The sequence below is a fragment of the Lithobates pipiens genome, unplaced genomic scaffold (assembly GCF_037356315.1).
Source record: "Lithobates pipiens isolate NorthernLeopardFrog02 unplaced genomic scaffold, aLitPip1_a1.2 Scaffold_1, whole genome shotgun sequence".
NCBI classification, from domain to species: Eukaryota; Metazoa; Chordata; class Amphibia; order Anura; family Ranidae; genus Lithobates; species Lithobates pipiens.
In genome coordinates, this window is record NW_027507685.1 from 169,637,377 (window position 1) to 169,651,912 (window position 14,536).

The 14,536-nt window shown below is 43.0% G+C and overlaps 1 protein-coding gene across 1 annotated transcript in view; it reads left to right on the forward strand.

Annotated features, from left to right (window-relative positions):
• The window catches only part of BGN (biglycan), a 121,180-nt gene extending 114,180 nt beyond the window's left edge, over positions 1 to 7,000 (forward strand). The window contains exons 7-8 of the mRNA XM_077478861.1: positions 1,341 to 1,479; positions 4,331 to 7,000. Of these exons, the coding sequence (XP_077334987.1) occupies positions 1,341 to 1,479; positions 4,331 to 4,528 (337 nt within the window). The 3' untranslated portion in view covers positions 4,529 to 7,000. The remainder of the gene's footprint in view (positions 1 to 1,340; positions 1,480 to 4,330) is intronic.
• Positions 7,001 to 14,536: the final 7,536 nt, after the last annotated feature.

Here is a 14,536-nt window from a genome sequence, read left to right on the forward strand (position 1 = left end):
GCTTGTGCCCTGTAAAGAGGAAAACAAGGCATGGTCTGTTTGCGGTATACCCCTCCTGGAAAAATGTTTGCTTGCTCTGGATAGAGTAGGGAAGGGGTTGCAATTTTTTTCAGGCTTTTTGCTTGGGCGGCATTTCTGCACCTTATGCCATAATATGCTAGTATTCACTTCATACCAGTGGCGCTGGTCCATGGATTCCAATGCAGTGGGGGTGGTTTTTTTAAGCACCTGATTAGAGCCGGAGGCTCCAATAAGCTTCAAAAAAGAGTGAGCTCAGAGCGCAATGCCCACCGAGTTGTGTGGCCATAGTGAATACATTTTTGCTATTATTACACTAAAGTTCCTCCCCTGCCAATCAGGAGATTGGTCTGTGAGACCTGCTTCCCAGTTGGCCAAAGCATCAGGCGATACTATTGGATGCCTAGTGCTTTGGCGGAAGACACATGGTGGAGGAAGCTAAAAGACCAGACACCGGAGCCTCCGCGGCCGCTGCCTGCACTCCGGGATAAGACACCACAACCCCGCCACACAAGCAGGTAAGTCACAAGCAGGATTGGGGGGGGCGGTGCTGTGCCATGCCACCTTGGGGAGTGTTGCTTGTCTTCCACCCCTCCAAAGAAGAATCCACCAGCTGCCACTGCTTCACATTAGCCCATTATGGTAGACTTAGCTGTCAAACGATGCTGTCGGCACTTCGACTGGTCACAGGTGCTTCTATCCTCTCCTGGTCTTCCTTCTGTGTTCAGTGTTTTTGGCCACTTTAATACAGATGCTAGTTTGCATGCGCAGCTCAGACTTCCTTTACAGCACATACTGTGTCCTGTGATGATGTGACTCCTGTGCACATGTGCCAGAGTGACATAATTGTGACCCGGGCATTCAAGCATCTTGGACAGAAGACCAGGCAAAGATGGAAGCACCTAGAACTGGTGGGAGCGGTCACAGCCCAGTGCTGGAGGGATCCAATTTGCAGGTACTGTATCTGTCATAATGTGGTAATTACTAGTACATTGTGACTTAAACCTGCAGGGGGGGGGGGGGGGGCATTTTTAAAACGAAATGCCATTTTCATAGATAGACCAGGACCTCTGCTCTCAAACTGACAGCAGGCTCAGGCTGCTACAGTCATGGGCTGAGCAGTAGAGGCCTTTAGAACATACCAAGAATGTCCTAGGATGTACCAGGAATGTTCTAGGTCCTTAACTGGTTAACTTTTGGTGTCTTCACATGTGCAAAATGGCTTTGAATTTACCCTCTCTCAACTGTTCAAATTTAAGTTCTTTGAAGGCATTAAGATGTTGACTATGTAAGTAACAGTCTTGTTCTTTGGCTTTTTCTAGGCTAGGACTGGGATACAACATCATCAGACAGGTGGAAAATGGAAGCTTGTCCTCTCTGCCCATTCTAAGGGAACTTCACCTTGACAACAACAAGCTTGCTAAAGTGCCCCCAGGACTGCCAGATCTCAAGTTCCTGCAGGTGAGAATGGTACCAATACAAGAAATTTCTATTTACAGTAATTAAAAATACAAACTTATTATAAATGCTATTAAAGCGGAGTTCCATTCCCCCAATCCATTTTTTTTCTAAAACCTCCCCTGCAATTGTTACTACTTCCACTGCAACATTAGGATAAGGCAGCAATGTGGTCCTTTTTGTTTTTTATTAAATTATTATAAGCTAACCTGATCTCGGAAGCAGGCAGAGTCCATGGCTATTGTCGGTATCTGAAGCCCGCTTGTCTTCATTTCCAAGATTCAGTGCAGCTGACCACCCAGCCTGAACCTCTCAATCTCGCTCATGCGTAGTAATGCCACTTGTTAATTCAGGACAGGTTGCTATAGCAATGGCACCTAACTCTTCCCATTTGCGTCATTTCCAGTCTGAAGATCACGCAAGGTTTCGGTATTAGACAATTCCCATGGACTCCTGGGATAGATGATGCTGACATCCCAGGAATCCATGGGGATCGCCTTGTGAAGTAATCGCCTAGGAGGGCCAAAGACGGAAGTGCGGCTTGAACACATAGAAAAAAGGTATTTAGAGATAAAAAAACAAAATAAAAAAAAAGGATTGCAATTTAGAATAGCAGTGAGGATATCTATGAGAATGAAAGCAAATTAAAAATATGGGTGGAACTCAGCTTTAAAGAGGAAGTAAACCCTGATGAGTTTACTTCCTCTTTCATTCCCTGTAAAGGCAAAGCATAATGGACTACTATGCATCGCATAGTAGTCCATTATGTGTCACTTATCTGACACAGGAGCCAGCGAAGTCACCGCTGTCCCCTGTAGTTCCGAGCATCCATCTTCTTGGTGGGTCTCCGTGGGTCTCGCTGCCCCGGCGCTGTGATTCGCCGGAGCAGCGATGACGTCACTCCCGTGCATGCGCACGGGAGCCGAGACTCGCAGCATTGCCGTCATCGATGATGCCCTGCTCGGTGCGCCTGCGCGCCGCTGTCTACGGCGCATATGTGCCGTAGATAGCGGTGCCCGTCTTCGGGCAAATATCTCCTAAACCGTATAGGTTTGGGAGATATTTCTTAGACCTACAGGTAAGCCTTAATCTAGGCTTACCTGTAGGTAAAAGTGGTTTGTAAGGGTTTACAACCACTTTAATAACCCTTAAAAACTAACAGATCTATCTCAAATTGAAGTACAAGTCTGGTCTAGGAAAAAATAAATTCTCAGTTACTAGCTACCAAAAACAGGAGCTCTGGCTGCAGATTCACTACTCAGTAGCAGTCCTTTTCTATCTTGAATGACACTCTGCATCATTTAGACCACTTCCTGTGAGCCCAGAGCATCAAGGATCCATCCTCTCGGGGTACGTCATCGGATTGCCCTGGACTAACAGGAGCAGGCTGCAAAGAGCATCACCATGTCAGGTTGCTCCACTCTCTGCAGCATTCAGGACTCAATCTACTGCCAGAGCCAGAAGAGAATGAAGAGTACCCAACCACAACCTTTAAAATAAAGTATGAACCCACAAGAAGTAGAAAAAAAAGGGTCATGTATGCTTTGTTGAGGAAAGGCAGAGTTGGGGGTGATATAGGTGTCACGAAGCCCAGAGTTGGACCTTAAAACATCCAAGTGCATTACGACAAACAGAATGTGACCTGTTTAGACCCCAACATAACATAAACGTGCCTCCATCCCTGTATATACAGAAAAAACGAAAAAAAAAGGGAGTTGTGGGACTTTAAATGAGGCATGGATATGTATTTAGAATAATTTAGGATACCTAGAAATAAATTCTGTCACAATCCCTATATGGGAGGATCTGTGTAACCATAGAAAGTTGCTAATCAATCCAGTAAATTCAATTCAATTTAATTAATTAATGTTAAGTAATGTATCATAATATATAATACATAAATCATGCACACCATAGCATAATAAAAATAGTAATAACCATACTGATATATTTAATATTTGAAAAGACATAATTAGTACAAACAATCACAATTAAAAAATGTAATGGATACATAGATCAAGTGAACATGGTTATCCTGGGGTATAATCCTAGCAACAAGGCAGAAATGGGGGGATCTCTGAGTTTTTCAGAAAATGCGTATATTGCCTACACCTAAAGCTAGGGAATTATTCAACTTTATTCAAACCTGCACAATTTGTTCTTATCTACAGACGTCCCTTACCTTGCATAGGTAGCTTTTTGGTAAACATGCACTAACCCTTTAAATCTTACAGACGTGAAGGGGACTAAATACACAACCATAGTCACTGGTTACCCACTATTCCTCCTGGGCTAGGGGACTGTGAATTTGGGGTGTTTCATTGTCCACCAAAAAAAGCCACCACCACTGCCATTTAAAAAATCTCTTATATTTTACGCCGTTATAAGGTGTTTTCTGATAGGACAATGTAAAGAGGCAGATGGTAGGGTCAGAATCTCCATCTTGTCCAATCAGCAAATGCCTTGTATGAAAAAAGTACAAAGTATTCTATGAATGATGGCAGTGCGGAGCAGGCAACCCCCTGTGGTTAGTGTGCAAGGGCTAAGCCATTTGGCACAGGACCCAGAAGATCATGGCTATTCCAGTAGCGCCGACCACTACAGTGATTTCCAACTTCCCCAGTGGTCCATCAGATATGGGTATGGGTAATGTGCCAATCTGGACCATTGTCCAGTTCAGCTTTAGGCCGAAAACAAATTCCTTGTATGGCTCTACATACTTGCCTAATAGGGCCAATTCTGATTCTGACCTTTCATTTTGACTTTGCGGTTGACGTCAAAGCATTTTTCCGAAATTGGCTCTTTTTCTTAAAATCCTCCAAAATAATTAATTTTTTTTATTTCTCTTTGCTAGGTTGTATACCTCCACTCCAACAACATCACCCAGGTGGGCGTCAATGACTTTTGTCCAACAGGTTTCGGGGTGAAACGCGCTTACTACAACGGAATCAGCCTCTTCAATAACCCAGTGCCTTACTGGGAGGTGCAACCTGCCACTTTCCGCTGTGTCACCGACCGCTTGGCCATCCAGTTTGGCAATTACAGAAAGTAGAACTGTGCGGAGGAAACAAATGCAACCAAAAGCAGAAGATAAAGAGAATGACGTGAAGAGAACTGTTCAAATCAGACTAAAAAGCGTAAAAAAAAAAAAATTATATTGAATAAATTAGTCCAATGATGCTCCATGAGAGGGTGTGTAAAACAATCACTAAACTCCATGCTTTAGGTATTTTTCCTGTTCGTTCTGCCTATCCTCTGGCACAGCTGTCTAAAGAGCCAGGAAGGTAGTCAGTAGCTGCACTAAACTTGTATAGTCACAGTTCTATATCCCAGTTATTGATAAGCTTATTAGTCAATATGTACAGTAGGTCTCCAGCTGTTGATGAAGCAGAGCTCCCAGCAAGCTTGATGACTGGCTGAGCCAGAATGGGGCTGGAAGAAGGTGCTACCCTCTAGTAACCAGTCACCTTCCAGCTATCATTTATAGACAGCAAGTTGGAATATGAAAGCTGAAGCTGTATTGGTTGCTTTGGGAAACCCTTACATTTTCTTTTCTTTCCTCTCTTACCTTGTCCACTGGGTTGTCCAAAAAAAAAAAAAATACACATCCAGCGAATCCAGCATTATCCTGCTGTGATCTGCCAAACCGCGGCTGCATGCCAGGTCCTGTGCATCATCCTTTTATGAGGACTTCGGGAGCCAGCTGTCTATTCTTTGTTCAGGCAACTGGCTCCCTGATGAAGTCCACCAGGTTCAAAGTCCTCTGGCCGCTGTGTTGAAGCAGATGCCCCCTGGGATATGTGTTGTGCATATCCCAGGAGGCTTAAGGAGCAGAGGAAACATTCTTGCTTTTGTTCATCCGGAGCTGGCTGTCTCTTTCTGGTTCAGACAGCCAGCTACCTGATGACGCCCGCCAAGCAGATCCTCCTCCAACTGCTATGTTGAAGCTGATGGTTCCTCAGATATGTGGTGAGCATATGTCAGGTCAGGGGGCTTCAGGAACAGAGGAGACTTCACTTTTGCCTGTGTTTATAGGGAGATGGCTGTCTCCTCCTGGTTTTGGCAGCCATCCCCCTGATGATGCCCTCCTCTGGCCGCTGTGTTGAAGCTGAAGCCTCCTCAGGCATGTGGTGTGAATATCCCAGGGAGCTTCAAAAGTAGAGGAGACTTCATTCTTGCCTGTTTTCACCAGGAGCTGGTTGTCTCTTCCTGAATCAGATAACCAGCACCCTGATGACATGCCACAGGGTCCATCCTCATCCAGTCCCTGGCACATGTGGTGCACATATCTCAGAAGGCTTCAGGAGGACAAGGGGACATCAGTCTCACCTGTGTTAATTGGGAACAAACTGTCTCTTTGGCAGCTGGTCCCCAGATGATGCCTGCCAGGTCTGCCCTCCTCTGGCTGCTGTGTTGTAGCATTGTAGCATTTTCACTTAGGTGAGGGAAGGATGCTTGTAGGGATTAAAAGTGCTGAGTTTGAGTGCTGGTTTTATTACATAAAATTATAATAAATTTGCATAGCTGTCTGACCAGCAAAACTGCATGCAAATTCTGTTCTGTGTGAGTAAGGGGAAATTGAATGTTCTAAAGCTATATTCTCTGTAGATTGAATGTTATTCATCATTAGAAAATGTGAGTATGGAAAATATTGTATTGTGGCCTTGAGAGGGTGCCGAGTAGGAGCACAGTATACTCCGCAGCTCCATCTAGTGGCCATAATACAGTACATCCCCCATGTTTCTCAATGTATAAAATTTGATCAGAGATTAGAGAATATAGCCTGAGAACATTTGTTTCACCCCTTTTGCATAAAATTTATTGAAATGCAGTTTTGATGAGTGAATAGCTATGATTTTTATTTTATTTTTATAAATACACCCCTTATACAGTTTGCAACCCACAGACACCTCTTGCTTCATTAAGCATTGTTTTTTTTACAATCGTTCTATTTTTTATTTTATTTTTTGGTCATTGTCAAGAACATTCCACATTGCTTTGCAGTGCAAGGCACTGCAGACCCTCTTGCCTGTGAAATGGTTAAAAAAAAAAACATTTCATTATGTACCCGCTCATGAGTTCACCCCTGAATAGCCAGTCTTTCAGTTGGGGCCATAAAAAGGGATTAAGAGGGCTGCAAAAGTAGGCACAGCACTTTACCTATCATGCAGGACCATGCATATGTTTTTTATCACCAGCTTGCAAAAAAAAATAAAAAATTAGTGAGCATCTTTTTAGTGTGCCTTTGTACATTGCTTCCATGGTGAATCGTTGGGGGTAACACTGCCACCTAGTGGACAAATGATGGCATTGCTCTGAAGCAGGGTGCTCGCAAATCAGGAATCAAGAGAATAAATGTAAACTGCTTAAAAAAAAAAAAAATTATATACCTGTATTTGTAACCACCAGCTTTCCAAAGTTTGTTTGTTTTTGCATAAAATAACACAATGTTGATGCATTAAATAAATGTTTTTTTTGTAGATATACCAAAGCAATAAATCAGCGGTGGACATATTTGTACAAAGTTGCCATTTTATTTTAGAGTTTGATTATCTAAAACAGGAGTCTCCAAACTACGGCCCTCCAGCTGTTCAGGAACTACAATTCCCATCATGCCTAGTCATGTCTGTGACTGTCAGGCTTTTACAATGAATCATGGGACGTGTAGACCTGCAACAGCTGGAGGGTCGTAGTTTGGTGACCCCTGATCTAAAAGAATGCACAGATGTTTCTCGATCAGAATTGGAATTTCTAAGGCGAGGTTCATACTTGAAAGCAAAATATGCCACTCTTTAGCAGATGCAGGGGGTTCCAATAATTCTTAATGGCATCTCTATGCATTGGCAAACCTGGCACATTATCTTTTGAGCGAAACTGCATGTGGGGGGGCTATGGCCCCGTGCAGTTTCGCTCACAAGATAATGTGCCAGGTTTGCCAATGCATAGGGATGCCATTAAGAATTATGGCACCATGCAGTTCCATGCAGCTGCGTTTTAATAAAAAAAAGGGTCAGGGACTTTTTCCCACGTTTCTCGCAGTTACAACAGCACATTTAAATGAATGAAGAAAAAAAGGAAGAGAACTGCGCAATCCCCAATATTTCTATTAGGATTTAAACCAAACTACCTTAAACAAGTGTATCTTGTGGTCTATAACTCTAACACACCAAACTTATGGCTAAATAAACCAAAAACATTACTTATAATTATATACAGTGAATATATATATGTTCCCTCATAGGCTATGAACCAAAAAGGAAAAAGACATGTGTAATTCAAAAAAAGGCATATGAAGTAAACTCAAACGGTTCTCAAACTATATGTGATAACATAAAGTCCATAAACAGTCCAACTGGAGAGCCACCCTGTGTGGAAAGGATCTATTCAATCGTAAAGCTTATCGATCAGCGTGAAGCAAAACCAGGTGCACCTCAACCAGACAAGTAATAATAGCCCCTTACCAGATGTCCCGGTAGGGAGCGCGTATTCACAAAATGGGTCTGCAGATGGATCAAACTTGAGCCCTCAAAATGGAACACTCCCGTGAGGCAGGTTTAGGAGATACACCAGTCATAAACCGTCAAGCATGGGAAGACGCTGTTTGAAGCGGGACTCAGATGTATGGCATTGTAGAGTCAAGGAGGGTTCACCATAGGGAGGAAAAAAAAGCGCTCCAAATAGTGTAAAATCATTTATTAAAACGAATATAAAAAACAAGAGATGCACTTACAAACATGAAAGATCGGCCGGCGCTTTCCCATTTTGATGATATGCCCGATGTTCTTTCATGTTTGTAAGTGCATCTCTTGTTTTTTATATTCGTTTTAATAAATGATTTTACACTATTTGGAGCGCTTTTTTTTCCTCCCTATGGTGAACCCTCCTTGACTCTACAATGCCATACATCTGAGTCCCGCTTCAAACAGCGTCTTCCCATGCTTGACGGTTTATGACTGGTGTATCTCCTAAACCTGCCTCACGGGAGTGTTCCATTTTGAGGGCTCAAGTTTGATCCATCTGCAGACCCATTTTGTGAATACGCGCTCCCTACCGGGACATCTGGTAAGGGGCTATTATTACTTGTCTGGTTGAGGTGCACCTGGTTTTGCTTCACGCTGATCGATAAGCTTTACGATTGAATAGATCCTTTCCACACAGGGTGGCTCTCCAGTTGGACTGTTTATGGACTTTATGTTATCACATATAGTTTGAGAACCGTTTGAGTTTACTTCATATGCCTTTTTTTGAATTACACATGTCTTTTTCCTTTTTGGTTCATAGCCTATGAGGGAACATATATATATTCACTGTATATAATTATAAGTAATGTTTTTGGTTTATTTAGCCATAAGTTTGGTGTGTTAGAGTTATAGACCACAAGATACACTTGTTTAAGGTAGTTTGGTTTAAATCCTAATAGAAATATTAGGGATTGCGCAGTTCTCTTCCTTTTTTTCTTTGTCTCTATATGTATATTACACTTTGGGTATATATAAGAACTGCTGCATCACACATTTTTTCGTTAAGTACACACTGTAGCGCAGATTTCCTCTCCTTTTTTTCTTAGTCATTTAAATGAATGGTCTGCTGTGCCCGTGCAAACGTGCACGCACAACCCATCCAGGTGTTAACCTAGCCTAAAGATGAACGCCAGGTGGATATAAAGATACAAATTAATGCAGCTCTGTAATCAGCAATACAGCATTACATTTATTTTTTAAATGCAAGTAGTGTAAGCACCTGCATGTGACCTGGTATCAGCCTCTTGTAATTCCTGAGAGGAAGAAGCAGTGCAGGAAGACAGTCAGTTTATGTGCTTTCAGAAATATTGCTGAAAGAAGGAGAAAGTTTAGTGACATAGTTAAGCTTATCCCTGCACTGCTTCTCCTTTCACTGTCCAGTCACAAATTGGGGGCTGGTCCGGGATTACCTCAGCTCAGAGTCTAATGGCCAGCATCATTCAACCCAATTCCAAAGAGCTGTTTCTTTTTATATTGTTTATTTGATTTTGCTTTAAACAATATCTTTACTTATATTTTGACAATATGGGGTTGATTTACTAAAACTGCAAAATCAGGAGCAGCTGTGCATGGTAGCTGATCAGCTTCTAAATTTAGCTTGTTCAGTTAAGCTGTCACCAGTGTGACCAGAACCGCGCAGACAGCAACAGAGGAAACCAAACTCATGTAAAGTGAAAATAGAGTAATTTATTAACCACTTAAGCCCCGGACCATTTGGCTGGCCAAAGACCAGAGCACATTTTGTGATTCGGCACTGCATCATTTTAACTGACAATTGTGCTGTCGTGCGACAGGGCTCCCAAACAAAATTAGTGTCCTTTTTCCCCCACAAATAGAGCTTTCTTTTGGTGGTATCTGATCACCTCTGCATTTTTGATTTTTTGCGCTATAAACAAAAATAGAGTGACAATTAAAAAAAAAAAACGCATTTTTTTTAACTTTTTGCTATAATAAATATCCCCCAAAATATATAAAAAAATGCTTTTTACTCAGTTTAGGCCAATACATATTCATCTACATATTTTTGGTGAAAAAAAAAAATAATCGCAATAAGTGTTTATTGATTGGTTTGCGCAAAAGTTATAGCGTCTATAAAATAGGGGATAGTTTTATGGCATTTTTATTGCAAATTTTTTTTTTTACTAGTAATAGCGGCGATCAGCGATTTTTATCATGACTGCAACATTATGGCGGACACATCGGACAATTCTGACATATTTTTGGGACTCTCCATTTTGGGGCTAAGTGTGTCCTAGGGAGTGATTCTAACTGTGGGGGGGGGGGGGGGGGCGTGGCTACGTGTGACACAACATTGGTCATAGCTCCCGATCACAGGGAGCAGAGATCAGTGACACTGTTGCTAGGCAGAATGGGGGAGATGCTTGTTTACATTAGCATCTCCCCGTTCTTCAGCTCCATGAGACGATTGCAGGTATCCCCACGGACATAGAGTCCACGGGACCCACGATCCTACTCCTGGAGCTCCCGGCAGAGTCGAGCTCATGTGACCACATGGTGTCAAATTCAAAGGGATGTACCTGACGGTAAGTGGTTAAAGTAAGTGAAATAAACATACAAACACCTTCAATACAACACAGTGCACAACAAACCAACTACCAGACAGAGACCGGCAAATAACAGCCAGACAGGTATATACAATAAATTGGGAATACCAGAAACGTAAACGTAGCCAGGCCTGGGTCATCAACGGGAGATCAGCAGATGGGGGCAGGGAGTTAACAGGGCAGGGAGAGGATAGACGGATTAGGCTGCAGGGCAAAGGTAAAAAGTAACAAGGTCCAAGGAGGGACAGGTTCAGGTACAGGCTTCAGGGTCAGGGATCACAGGCTCAGGTCAGGGCACAAGGACGATACCAAGGCGAGTGTGTGTATGTATATACATCTCCTGCAATCAGGCTCAGGTGACGCCTGATCGCAGGAGATAATGTCGTCTCCACACTGCCTGGGAAACACCCACTAGTGGACGCCAGTACTGTGGCCCAAGGATCAGATAGTACCACCAGCAGGTGTAACCTTTCCTGACATAAGCTTTGACATAAAAAAAATGAAAGCTGATTGGTTTTTAGAGCTATGCCAGGTTTTCCAATCTCCAGTTCTAGGAAATGAGTCCATATGTGTCATTCTACCGAAAGCTCTAAATAGAATACGGCAAGACTGCCTCTAAAAATGGACCATCTTCCCCAAAATGTAATTGTTTGTATCTGGCTCCAGCCTGTTCCCTCTCAATTGTATTTATTTTTTGTTTATTTTTGCTTTATGAGAATTACGTTACGCCTAATCTAAGAGTGGCCTTTGTCACATCTGTGTAGGTGCAACTGAATGCAAGCACGATGTGGTTCGAGAAGTACAGGACTTTGTGTCCTAATACACCAAGCTTGTGCACCTACTCATGAACGGATCTACTGTGGGTCCTGAAGGAGGAGCAGTACCCTTCAGCACATCTCCTCATGGGTGGCACCAGTAAAGGGGTAGGGCCAAGAGTAAGGGGACTGCACTTCCTTAACAGTGGGGTAGTGAATTTCCTTACTGCTGTCATAAAGATTAAATGTCTGAATATGAAGTGCAGTTATATCTGCTGCTGCGGGCTCTCATATATGCTTGTGTTATATCAGCCAAAGGGGATTAAGGAACAGATGTTCAGCTATTCAGTCCCTCTGCCTGAACTGTGATGCTTCCCTTTAGCCAAGATCATGTGACCAATGCCTAGGCAGACGTGGGAAGCTAGGGCAGTATTTTCTAAATATCACTGGACTTTTTTTTTAGCCATTAACCGCTTGCCGACCATCCGCCATCATTATACTGCGGCAGGTCTGGAATGGCTGCGCGAATCGCCGTAGGTGTACGTCGTCCACTTTAAGAGGGATAATGTCCGCTGGCCACCCGCAATTGCTCCACACAGAGCCAGAACGTTCTGACAGGGGAGTAGAAAGAGATCTGCTGTTCCTAATGATCAGGAACAGCGATCTCTCTCCCCCTCCTCTATCAGTACACTCCCCCAGAGTTAGAAACACCTCCCTAGCGAACCCCTTGACCCCCCCCCCTTAACCCTTTACCTGCCAGTGAAATTTATACAGTAAATCAGTGGCTATTTTTAGCTCTGATTGCTGTATAAATGTCACTGGTCCCAAACAAGAGTCCCATGTTTCAGCCACAATGTCACAGTCCTGCTACAAATCGCAGATCACCGCCATTACTTGTAAAAAATAAATAATAAAAATGCCATAAATCTATCTCCTATATTGTAGACGCTATAACTTTTACCGAAACCAATTAAATATATGCTTATTGCGTTTTTTTTTACTGAAACCATGTAGAAGAATATATATTGGCCTAAACTGACGAAAACATTTTTTAAAATTTTAATTTAATATATTTTTTATAGCAAAAAGTAAAAAATATTGTTTTTCAAAATTGTCGCTCAAAAAACAGAGGTGATCAAATATCTCCAAAAGAAAGATCTATTTTGTGGGCTCCTTGAGGGTAGGGACCGATGTGAGTGTGCAATATACAGGGATAGGGGCAATTGTAGACACTCACTCAGGTTGAACTAGATGGACTGGTGTCTTCATTCAATTGTAGACACTCACTCAGGTTGAACTGGATGGACTGGTGTCTTTATCCAACCTTACTAACTATGTAACTATGTATTTGTGGGGGAAAAAGGACATACACTTTGTTTGGGTACAACGTTGCATGACCGCACAGTTGTCAGGTAAAGGGGCGCAGTGCCGTATCGCAAAAAATGGCCCGGTCATTAAGGGGGAAAATCCTTCCGGTCATTAAGGGGTTAAAGTAGCACGCTTCTCATTTGGCTTGTCTTGGAGACCTCGCTGGAGTGACTGGATTGGTCACTGGTCCTGAGTGAGTATTCTTGTGGGCAAAAAGGAAGGAACGCCTTCCAATAGATAGTGCCCAGTGATGGATGGTGGCTATGGGCCCTCTCAGATATTGGGCTGCTATCTTTTCTGTGCGACCTCAAGGTCATTTTAGCATGTAGACTTGGATAACAAGGAAGGCGTGCCCGGTGTCCAGAGAAACGTGACTTCTGAAATCTGGCTCATGGATCTTTACTTAAAATTAGCAACGTGTACATCAAGCCAATGCATTTTCGGGGAACAGACTGCACCAAGGCTGTTGCTGCGTTTTAATTGGTGGGAACAATTCCCATGGGTGGTTAAGCTGGATCAAGGTTCCTGAATGGCAGTAAAGGCTGCCTTTAAAACAAAAGCCAGCATCCTGCCATTCAGAAAACTTGATCCAACATAACCAATTGTTCCCACCAAATAGAACGCAGCAAGAGCCCTGAAGAAGGAGCAGTCTGTTCTCCCAAAGCGCATTGGCTTGATGTACAAGATCCACGAACCAGATTTTAGAAGTCACATTTCTCTGTACATCGGGCACGCTTCCTTTTTTAGCCAAGTCTACATGCTAAAACGACCTTAAGGTTGCACAGAAAAGGCAATAGCCCAATCTCTGAGAGGGCCCATCACCATCATTCATCACTGGGTACTATCAATCGGAAAGGCATTCCTTCCTTTTTGCCCACACAAATACCCACTCAGGACCGGGACCATTCCAGTCACTCCAGCGTGGTCTCCAACACAAGCTAAATGAGAAGGGTGTAGTGCTACTTTAATGGTTGAAAAGCCCAGTGATATTTAGAAAATTCTGCCCTGGCTTCCCTGCTCAGCCTAGGCATTGATTACATGAACTTGCCTAAAGGGAAGTGTCACAGTTCTGGAAGAGGCACTGAATAGTTAAAGCTTCCTTCTTATCCAACACTTCTAATTTAGGCAACCTACAGTACAGCTTCGGCTAGTTTTTGACAATTTATGCCCCATCTCTTACTTTTTGTTGTCACTCGCTCCTTATGCATCAGTGCTGCAAGCCTGAATTTCCGGTAGTAGACCATGCACTGTGGAGGTCATGTGACCACTTACATCAAGTACTTGGTTCCTCATCCTACTGACTGCATCACCCATGGGCTTCCTTGTCTTTATATGCCATCCTTTCTTACCCTTTGAATGTAAACCGCCCATATACACCCTGGCCCAGATTGAAGCACGTGCACCCCAGTCCCTTCACACCATGATCACATGACCATTCCATCCACTGAACTGCTCTTCTCGGGTCCCAAAGATGCAGTTACATTAATATCATACATTATACATGCAAGCGGAACGTGTAGGGTGCATGGCAAATATACCAGGTCAGTGGGAGAAACCATTTTACAAATCACATGCTTCCGAGTAGCTTCCCTGCTGAAAGACTGGAGGAGAGTGGAATGAATGGAAAAGGCTAGGCAAACTCATCAATAGTGCCAAATATGTGAAAAATGGACCCTCGCGCTATTAAGTGCTCAAACATGCAAAAATGACTAAATACGTGTCAAAAAATGGAAAAGTAAAAATTATAGCAATACAAAATCCACAGTGAAAGTGATACAAAAGTGCAAGTGTTGCTAAAAAATGCAGCGGGACAAAATAGTTAACACCAACTATCACATAAGAATAAACAAAG